The sequence below is a fragment of the Cavia porcellus genome, unplaced genomic scaffold (genome assembly GCF_034190915.1).
Source record: "Cavia porcellus strain 051 isolate PalLab524CR breed Dunkin Hartley unplaced genomic scaffold, mCavPor4.1 scaffold_5, whole genome shotgun sequence".
Classification (NCBI taxonomy): Eukaryota; Metazoa; Chordata; class Mammalia; order Rodentia; family Caviidae; genus Cavia; species Cavia porcellus.
This window is the reverse complement of record NW_026947488.1, coordinates 13661200-13671730: the sequence shown is the minus strand read 5'-3', so window position 1 is coordinate 13671730 and position 10531 is coordinate 13661200. Positions and strand designations below refer to the sequence as shown.

Sequence of the window (10531 nt, the reverse complement as noted above, 5' to 3'; positions counted from 1 at the left end):
TAATGATCTCTTTACTGCCCTGAAATACGAGTCATAAATAATTAACCTAGAGCATCACACACCTACTTAAAAACTCATTACGGTGCCCTAAGTGGGTTATAAAAAAGAGATAAAAGAACAATAATTTGTGATGAAATAAATCATATTTAAATATGCAAATGAGCAACTCAGGATCCTTAGGGCCCCAAAGAGATCTGGAAAACACCCTCGGAGGAGAGAGAAATCCCGAGTGGCCCACCAGAAGGGGAAGGGAACCAGAGGTGACAATGCCTGTTAATAGGACATCAGATACGTGTTAAAATCCTGCAGGAAGATTAGTCTCCATCTAAAGCCGCTGTCAGCCCTGGCTGAGACAGTGACACAGCTCCCAGAGCGGCTGTGAGATGGGGGTGTGAACCACAGCAGTCTGCTTGGGTGGACCATCCCGCGCATGGAGGACATGAACTGCCTGAATTCCGCAGAACTCTGTGGGCAAAGCCCACGGTTATCCTTATTATGTATTAGCTGCTCATTTTGGACTTTTCTAGTTCTCCATGCCAGAAATAGGGGCCACTTGTACCATTTCCATAACCTCATTTGTTTGCTGAGCAAAGACTTGTAATTTACAAAGTGCCTGAACCCTGATGTCATCTCATCTAAGCCGGGCACCCCGTGAGGTCAGGACTCCCACTTATAGATGGAGGTGGGGGGAGGGGCTTCCCCACCGTCAGGCCGGCCCGGGGGTACTAACGGGCACTTGCCGCTGGTTCTGTGCTGACCCCAGGGGCAGTGCATCCACCGCACTGGGTCCCAGAGTCTGTGATCCGACGCCTGGTCGGAGCCTCTGGACCCTAAATAGCCAGGCACGGCCAGCACCTTGCATTCTCAATATCAGGGTGATGTCCCTGGATTAAAAAATTGCATCTCTAGACATCCCTTATTAAAATACTCACATTTTATCAATTAGCACAGGAGAGGATTCGAACTGCCTAAGGGAGCTGCCTGGAGGCCTGGGCTGTGGCTCCGCCCATCACCGCCCCACCCTCTCCCAACTCTTCCTGCCCTGTCAGCTCCTGGTGGCCCGAGCTGTCCCTGCCCCTTGTCCATTTACTTACTTATTCAGTCCCTGCCCTGCCCTGGCCTGATGAGAAGTGGGGAAGGAGACTGAGCCTTACAGGGGAGAGGGGCAGCTTCCAGATCGCAGGGTCCTTGCAGGGCACAGAGGAGAAACCAACCCAGGAGGGCTCTTCATAGGAAGGCCCTTCATGGAAAGGCCTTGAGATGGTCACCTGGAGAGCTCATGGCCAGGGACAGGCCAGGGTGGCCTGGCCAGAGGGAGAAGGGAGGGTGGAGGCAGGGAAGGCAGGAGCCCCATGCCCACGCGGGGAGAAGGCCCAGGGAGTGGTCAGGAAGCTCAGAGTTCCTTGTTAGCTGGGGTCAGGACCCATCCCTTGTGCAGCCTGTGGGTGTCACACAGCTACGACTCTCTGGGGCTCCACAGAACTCTTCTCCCCCCTCATCACCCCACCAGTCCTGCGCCTGAAGTGGCCCCTCTGTCCTCCCCTTATCCCCTGGCTCCCCGGAGGCCCTGCCTGGGAGTTCACCAGGGAGGCTGTGCGGAGAATTTGGCTGGGCAGGGCCTGCAGTTTATCCTCACAAACCCACAAGGGGCAGGACTGGTGGGCGGCAGGGACAGCTGCTCTGTTTTCAGATGAGAAATCTGTGTGTTCTTTGCTCATAGTAGCGAGTGGCTCTGAACAGACTCCCATGTGCAGCAGTCACCTGTCTGTCTGAGCCCCCACCCCCTCAGGGTCACCCCCTCTGCCCTCACTGCTCCCACTATGTGAGCTCTTCACTCCTGCACTCCAGGAATGCTCTCACCTCAGGGCCTTTGCACATGTCATGTCATGTCTTCTGTTTGGAAACAGATGACTCCATGGACCTCTTTCTTAGGTTTCTATTCAAGGGTCTGCCACCAACCTGGTATGCACAGCTAGACCCCGTCTCAGAACAATAAAGAAGGCAGGAGAGAGGTTGCTTGATGCACAGGGCAGATGGGCTTGCGCTGACAGGTCCTGAGGTGGCACGCGGCATTGTGTCTATGCTCACGTATCTATGTGCAAGCCATTTGCTCTGTCTCCACTCTTGTAAAGCCACCAGGATTTGATCATGATTTTTGCTAATCCAATCCCCCTCCGAAGCCCCCACCCTTAAACATTGTGGTTCGATTAAGTTTCTGCCCTCATGTTGCCATCAGTTTATGACACTGGAGATTAATGTCCTTCAGGAGTTCAGGAACAAACCCCAGCAGGGTCCCCTCAGTGCCAGTGGCTGTGCACGGCACCCCACTTCCAGAGCATTCTGGGGGCACCCAGCCCTGCCCCGCCTCTTGCCAGGCATCGGGTCCTGGTGAGGCTGTGGCTCAGCTCAGCGTTCCGGGGAGGGAACAGAGCAGAAGGGCCAGGAGGAGGGGACAGGGGCAGCGTCCTCGCCAGGGAAGCAGAAGACACACATCAGGGCTTCAGAAGAAAAGTAAAGGGCTGGGGACGCAGCTCAGTGCAAAGGCCTTGGCTCATACCCAGGACCCCACCCCACAGAAAGTCCTCAATATGGACCGAGGAATTTCAGGACATGACAAGTCACTGATCTGCGAACTCCACAGGCAGGACTACAGAGGGTGGCGTCCCTTCCCTGCGGGCACCTCCGGGTGCAGGTGGAGTCTGCTCTCCTGCCACCTGGGCAACAGGTGCACCATTCCAGACATGTGGGGGCAGCCTAGGACCCAGGTGGCTCTCACCATGGACGTCACCAGTGCCCCTCTAGCACCTTGGACTCCATGTCCACAGGGGACACTAGCGAGGACCAGGAGACAGCTTGGTCCCTAGAAGCCCTGTTCCATGTGACTAAGAGTGACAGACCAGAGTCCCTGCTCTTGAGGAGCCCAGCATGCAGGCAGGTGGAAGACAGCGGACAAACAGGCCAATGTCAGACCTCGCCCCATAGTGGGAAACGTTCTGCAGAAAAGTTACATGGGGAGAGGGAGTAGAGGGGGAGATCTAGAGGGAAAAGTGAGACAGAGAACAAAGGAAGAGATGGGAAGAGCACGCCAGGCCTTCAGAACACGTGCAAAGGCCCTGTGGTAGTATTTACAACACAAGGGCCACAAAGCACCTCCTGTGTTCCCTGACGGCCTCCGGTCCTGTCCTGGGGAAAGCAACCTCTTCAACCCTTCCCCGCTACTGTCCTCCTTCCTGCCAGGTTCTAGGACCAAAGTCCCATTCTCTGCAATGCACCTGGACAGAGGCCCAGCCGTGCAGTGGCAGCTGTGTTCCCCACCTGCCAAGTGCAATGCTGGAACCTCGTCTGGGGCTGGTATGTGCTCAGTCTGACAGCTGTGACCTCCAGCCATTTCCTCTTCCATGGAGCAGGGCCTTGAAGAGCTGGTGACAGGGTCATAGGACACGGTGTCTGAAGCCACCCAGCAACGTCTCTGGTAGGGAGGAGGCGCTCCAAACATGGGACAGATTCAATCAGAGGTCACTACTGACCCCTTAGAGAAGCTTGAGGCGCTGGGCTGGGCGTCCTTTCTTCACACGCAGGTAAATGAGGTGCGGAGGGGACAGGAGCCCCACTTCTAGTGCCAGGAACCTACCGGGAGCCTCGGCCTGGCCCACAGCGCCGCCTGCTGGCCAGAGCGTCCTCGAGGTGCCCGGAGGGAGGCAGCGGGCGGCACTGGGGGTGCAGCTCAGGCTCTGAGCACCCTTCCCCTAGATCCACCGGAAGGAGGGGCAGGCCGAGGAGAGATGGGGAAGCACGAGAGGAAAAGCAAAGAAGAACGCACCGAGCTTGTGGACATACATTATGAGACAAAGAAAAAGCTAAGAAAGAAAATGGAGGGAAAGACGCAAAAATTAAGAAACAATGAAAAAAGAGCAAAAAGCCTCCCCCCCCCCGAAAAGAGCCTGGAGTCCGATCCAGGACAGGCCGGGGCCCACTGTACACACAGCCCCTGCCCAGGGTGGGTACCCGGAACCGGCTCCAGGGCTGAAGCCCAGTGGGCGGACCCCGAAGCGGTTGAGCGCGGGTGACCGCAACCTCGGCTCGCTGCGCGGTCCGTGGCGCCACCCGCTGGACAGGCCGGGCACTACATGGCTGCCGGAAAGGCCAGGAGCCAAGAGTCCGCTTCCACCGCTTCAAGAAGGAAACTGAGGCTCTGAGAGATGACGACACCCCAGAGATGGAAGCTCAGTAAACACAGAAGGCTGCCAGGTCCGGGGACAGGCAAAGGCGTCTGGCATCAAACTAGGCCGACCCCTCCAGCCCTCCCAATCCTGCCTGCCACAGACCAAGCCAGGCAGCAGAAGTGCATGGCTGCAGGTGTGCACTCCAGCCTTGGGCAGGTGTGACTTGTGTTCCATGCTCTAGTGGTGGTGACTCGTTGTTTTGTTTTTGGTACTGGAGAATGAACCCAGGAAGCACTGAGCTACACATCCAGCCTTTCTTGTTTTTGAGACAGGGTTGCCCAAGCCAGGCTTGGATTTGCGGTCCTCCTGCCTCAGCCTCCAACATGGCTGGGATAGGTGTGTGTGTGTGCCATGGCTAATACTGGAGATAGGTATGGTTCCTCTGCTCAGGGTGATCTGGGGAGACTGGTAAATACATACATAGTTAAGTTTTGATGGAATAAAGTAGCCAGCACACCCTGTCCACCTGCGGCTTCCTGAGTGGCCCCGCAGTCCTCGTGTCTGTGTCAAGGAAAGGGAGGCCCCTTATTGTTGCCCTGGAGAAGCAGAGAGCCAGAATTTCTGAGCGCCACAGCTCAGGGCTGCATCTGCCACTTGCCTGGACTTTGACTGACCTACTGATCCCTGTCACCAGGTCCCCCCTGAGCTGATGTCGACGTGGCCACTCCAGAGCTGTGGATCTGGAGGGTCAAGAGCCCAGCATGCCCTCAGTGAGCCACATGGGGTGCAGGGCACTGCAGAGCTGCATCCTGCCGGAAGGTGGCGGCCAGTACCTGGTAACTGGGTTGGACTGTGGGCTATCTGACCAGAACTTCTGATTTTTTGAGACACTAAAAGTCTCAATTCAAAATGAAACCCACCAGTTTTTAAGTCTAAATTATGGTTGCACTCTTAGGAAGGAGGCAAAACCTCACCTCTATGCCTGAGTTTCTGCCAGGGCCACCACTCTTGAGTCCTCCTGTCCCCTGGCTCTGAGAAGTCCTTCCTGTCCCATTCACCTGAGAAAACTCAGCCCAGGCCTCCCTCCCGCCTGGCCCATGCGCCCTGAGTCTGGGAGAGACCCCAGTTCTCATCTCTGAACCAAAGCTGTCCCAGCTGTCGCTTCTGGGGAAGCCGCTTTTCTCTCCGAAGACGCCCAGGGCAGAAGACAGTGTCCTCTGAAAGTGTCTGACTGTGGGAATATCAAATCCACCCTGCTGACCCCAGACACAGGCAGAGGTGACAGTTCTTCACTTAAGAGTGATTTCACCTGGATCTAGATGCCAGCTTTGGATAATTCCAAGTCATCAGCCCACTATGCACCCCAAATCCCACCAGGATCCTCCAGAGTGTGTTTTGGAACAGTGGGAACCAGCCAAAAGACAAAGGCCTCTTGGGGAGGAACCCAGTCAGCATCTCCGAGAACTGAACCTGGCAGGTTCCCTGGAGAAGGAGGATGGGGTGAAGGGCCATGGTGTGAGCTGGCAGGGCCGGGCCGGGGAGGGCAGCGTGGCTCAGGGGGCCCCACGGTGGCTGTGCCTTTCAAAAAGAAACTTCCATAGACTTCAGTGTTCTAATAAAGGAAGGGAAAGGGAAGGGCAGGAGGGAGGCACAGGGCTGGTGAAGCCAAACTGATGTGCGGGTCAGTCTCAACCCAGGGACTGAGATTTCTCTGATCATAACAATGGCTGGACCCAGGCAGGCAAGTGAGGGTGGCAGTCACGATCCACACAGGCTGTGCTGATTGGTCTGTTGCACATCTGTTTTGATTGGCCCAGTTCCACCAGCCTGGATTCTGATTGGCTGGAACCATGACCCCTTCTTGAGTATTTCTAACTCCTCTCATTTCTGTCCAATGGGCCTTAAAGGCTGGGGCACACACACAGGGCAACTCAGTGGCGTCCCTTAGGCCCACCCTGACCCCTTGGCACACTTAGGACACCCAAAAGGGGCAGGGAACTGATGGGAAAATAGCAACCGTGTTTTTCTATCATCAAGTGAAACAGCTCAGCATCCAAAGTAAAGTCGAGTCAGTCTATAGCTGGCAGTCACAGCCCTGTCTTGTGATTTCAGGGACCCTCACCCAGCCCCTGCAAAGGAAAAGCAAACTGAGGCACAGAGTGGTGACATTACAGGTTTAGGGGCCCTGGCTCCAGGACCCAGACAGCAGAGCCCCCGCCCACTGGAACCACCAAGACCACCCACCCACGCCACGCACCGCAGACTAAGCAGATCTCAGCCTCCTGCTTTGTATTATAAACTGGCTTTAATAATAATAAAAAATCTATCATGTATTTAACGAGAAGAATCTGTACACTTTAAAGTAAACCAGTGCACGGCACCCTGGCCCTCGGGGCCCTTCTGCGTGTCCCCTGGCAGGGCCAAGGTGGGCCCTTGGTTTCCTGTAAGATACAGCGCCAAAGCCGCCTCTTGCAATCCTGTGCACGGTGGCAACAGGGGTGGTCCCTGGGGGCTGAGCAGACCAAGATGCCTCCATGAGAGCCCCACACCCACGTCCCCAGCCAGCCAGAGTGACCAGACATCCCTTCCTTTCCTCCTTCCCTGGAGATACAGAGGGTATGGGCACTCTGCCCAGGAGGGCAGGATCACTTCCTGTCTCTCTGCCTGGCTGAGGAGTCCCAGATGCTTTGCTCCGTGAAGGTACATAAAAAATAATAAATTACAAAGTCTGCCGCCGCTGGGTGTCCCCACCTTGGCCAGGCCACCTCTCAGATCCTTCCAGACACTGTCCAGAGCAAAGTCCCCAAACCGAGCAAATGCTGGAGAACTGAGGGTGGGCAGGGCAGGAACCAGTCAATACCTGTGAGTGACACTTTCTGACCTTAATATTAAAAAAGAAGAAAGACTGACATTTTAAAATTTTTCAATAATTTAGTTCAATTCATTTTCTTTCATTTTTTTTCTTTTTTTCTTTTTTTTTAGTAGAACTGGGTAAAGTTGTCAATACTATGTTATGTTGGTCCTGTTAGACAATATACCTCTCTCTGAAATTTAAAATGTCAAATATATAATCATACAACCTTAGAAAAAAATCTCGACAACGATAACAATAACAACAAAAAAATCCCAAAGTAGAAACCGCAGAGATGTCACGCCATATAAATAAAGTCAGAGCGAATCTCCTGCCCGGGGCTGGCGGCGGGCGATGCCGGGGCTGGCTGGGCACGGGCACTGCGCCCTCCCTCTGTCTTTCCTGCCAGGCCCCAGCGTCCCACGTCTGCCGAGCAGGTCAGTGCGGGGCTGCTGCGTTTGGCAGCTAAGGACAGGGGAGACGTGCGTGGCCTCCAGGAATGTGGACCCGAGGGGTTCAAAAGTGCAGGCTGCCCCATCCTGGGGAGCTGGGGCTACGGCCTTCCAGCTGTGGCACCCGTGACCTTCTCCTGTGCCCTCCGGGATCTGCAGGGCCGAAGTCCAGGCCCTCACTGCACCCGTGAGCTCTGTGGGTCCCCAGACCCCTCGGGCTTCTGGCAGGGGGATGGAGGTCGTGCCCCTGGGCAGAGGAGAGTCCTGGGAGCGCAGGGTCGCAGACTCGTCCTCGGAGGAGGAGGCAGTGGAGGAGGCCAGGCAGACCTGGGCCGGAGCGGCCAGGGCGGAAGCTGCAGGGGGCTCTGCCGGAGAGCACAGCCCCCGCCGTGTCCATGCCCCACACACAGTCCACCCAGCGTGTCCGTCTGCCGTCAGAGGTCCCCGTCCACAGGAGGCTGGCAGAGGCGGTAAAGCCTAGAGGTGAGGCAGAGGATGAACGTGTTAAAAGGAGTCCCAGGAGAGTGAGTACCCTCGAGATCCTCCTGAGAGTCAGGGCCGCAGGCGTCTGCCTCCACGCTGGGCCCATCCAGGAGAACTGCTCACAAGTCGGATTTATTCATAGGCCGACAAGGTGAGTGTCACAGAGTACAGCAACCTGAGTGCGCTTGGAACTTACTGTATTATTTTTGCAACTTCCTGTGAGTTAAAGTATTTCAAAACAAAAAAGTTCTTTAAAATGTGTAGGTAGGGGCTGGGGATCTAGCTCAGTGGCATAACTGCCTGCCGGGCAAGGGTGGGGTCGTGAGTTCGATCCCCCGTACAAAAATAAAGCCTTTTGTTAGATGCTGAGGGCAAACTCGGTGGGAAAAAGGGGACCAGTGGGAAGGAGTTAAGGTCCCCACAGGAGTGGCAAGGGCAGGCAGCGATGGCAGGACAGAGGTAACCCTCCAAGCAGCCACCAATGGCCTCCAGTGGAGCTGCTGCCCGGTCCTCCCAGCCGTGAAGGCTCCTAGGGCAGGGTGGGTAATGACAGAGCCACATTTGTGTATTTGTGGTTCCCCAAAGCAGAGCCGCCATAAATCAGTCACAGGGTCCCCTCACGGAACCAGGGGACACTGGAGCGAGACCTGGACTCCAATGCTCAACCCAGTTCCGGTCCTGGCTTCCTGGAGGGAAGGGACACGGCAGCCACTCACCGAGGTGCACCCTGGGGCATCTGATCCTTCACTCGGAGGTTTTTGGCCAGAATCTCCACCCTGGGGCCCTGGAAAGGAAAAGCCGTTGGACCTGGGGCCTCCAGGATGTCAGGGGACTTGAGATGGGGATGGGGCCTCCAGGATGCCCGCGCCTCCCCGGCACCCGCCCTCAGCCACGGGGCTGCCCGCCTCACCTGTTTCCGCATGATGTCCGTGGCCTGCATGATGCACTTGGGCAGCAACCCGTGGCTCCGCGCCAGGATGGCCGCCTGCTCCAGGGAGACACTCAGGGTGCTCCTGTGGGGTGAGGCACAAGGGACAGGATGGAGTGGTGTGGGGTGGGGCCTGTCCTGCCGGGCCATGCCTTCACCTCCTCCCATCGTCTCTGGGAGGAGCCACCCTGGCTCCCCAGGCCCTCCTCATCCCCACCCACTCTCTCCTCCTGGCAGCCATCAGGCCCACCACAGCCAAGCCGTCCACACCATGTGAGGCTGCACACAGGCAGGGGCTTCGTGGTCGGAGGCTTCCTGGATGTCACCCAGCCCTCCACTAACCACTGTGTGATCCTGGATGCATAAGTCCGGCTTTTTGTGCCTCAGTTTCCCTCATTATGAAATAGGGACCACACTAGTGCAGGGTCGACACTGTGAGCAGACAGAGACCACTGTCCTGTGCTCTGCAGGACACCGAGCAGCAGCCCTGGCCCCCTGGCCCTGGTGTGACAACTGGGCACCCCTCCAGACAGGGGCCCATGGCCCCTGAGATCACAGTCACCCCTGGCTGAGAACCCTGGCACAGGCGCTGCTCCCCTCAAGGACACAGACCCAGGGAGTCCCCGCGCCCACGAGGATGAGGACACCACTTGCTGAAATGACTTCACGGCACATGTTTACCGGGCCCTGCCCCGTGCCGGGCACCATGCTAGGTGCTGGCCAGCACTGGGGACAAAGGGACTCCTGCCTCAGGGGTGGCAGAGAACACACAGGTCCCCAGATGAGTGTGTTGTAGTTGCATGGCAAGGACCCCCGGGGAGACAGCAGCGGAGAGGGCTGCTTTAGACAGGGAGGGCCTTGTGGGAAAGGCAGCCTCATTCTCCCTGGGCCAAGAAGCAAGGCAGAGAAGGGAGCTAGGAGGGGGCCAGGTCGCCAGCTCTGCACCATGGAACTGACCCCTCTTATCACCAATGTATCCAAAGGGGCCACACAACACAGCTCCATCACAGTGACCACAGCCGTCCTAGGCTATCACTGCTCACCCATTTCACAGACAGACAAAGCGAGGTCTGGAGGGCCAAGGCCTTGTCTAGGTCCAGCAGATAGCGGCAGAACCAGGATTTAAACGCAGCCTTCCTGCCTCCTTGCCCTGTGTCCCCCAAACTCCCTAGAAGCTGGCTCAGCCCCTCCCACACCCCGTGCACCAAGCCCTGGCTTACCTCTGCATGCCGGTGCCACACATGGTGATCTGGCAGGCCCCCAGGCGGTAGCAGAGCTCCGAGGAGACAGGGATGAGGCCGGCACCCAGGCTCCCAGCAGCACCAGGTTTGGGGTGAATGAAGGATTTCATGAGGCGGCACAGCTCGTCCAGGGCGTTGATGGGGCGTATCAGCTGCAAAGTGTGCAGCCAAAACCCGATGGTCAGGGAGCCCCACACCCCTGAGGACCCCCAACCTTCCTCCCTTCATCCTTCTCACTCAGCTCTGCCCCAACCTGGCCTCCCAGCTCCCCTCTCCCAACTGACTGCTACGACCTCTGCTCCGGAACCATCTGTGGCTCCCCACTGCCCTACCAGCGGTGTTCAGCATCCACCACCTGCTTTAGGTCCAACCTTCTGATTTACCTGTTCACCCACCAAAGCCTGAACAGGGCC

The 10531-nt window shown here is 56.9% G+C and overlaps 1 protein-coding gene across 2 annotated transcripts in view; it reads right to left on the bottom strand.

Annotated features, from left to right (window-relative positions):
* Positions 1–6449: 6449 nt before the first annotated feature.
* The window catches only part of Prex1 (phosphatidylinositol-3,4,5-trisphosphate dependent Rac exchange factor 1), a 164243-nt gene continuing 160161 nt past the window's right edge, over positions 6450–10531 (bottom strand). For both annotated transcript variants that reach the window (XM_023564245.2, XM_063248205.1), the window contains exons 37-40: positions 10098–10270; positions 8860–8962; positions 8666–8733; positions 6450–7943 (exon numbers count right to left, since the gene is read on the bottom strand). In XM_023564245.2, the coding sequence (XP_023420013.2) occupies positions 7901–7943; positions 8666–8733; positions 8860–8962; positions 10098–10270 (387 nt within the window). In that variant the 3' untranslated portion in view covers positions 6450–7900. The remainder of the gene's footprint in view (positions 7944–8665; positions 8734–8859; positions 8963–10097; positions 10271–10531) is intronic.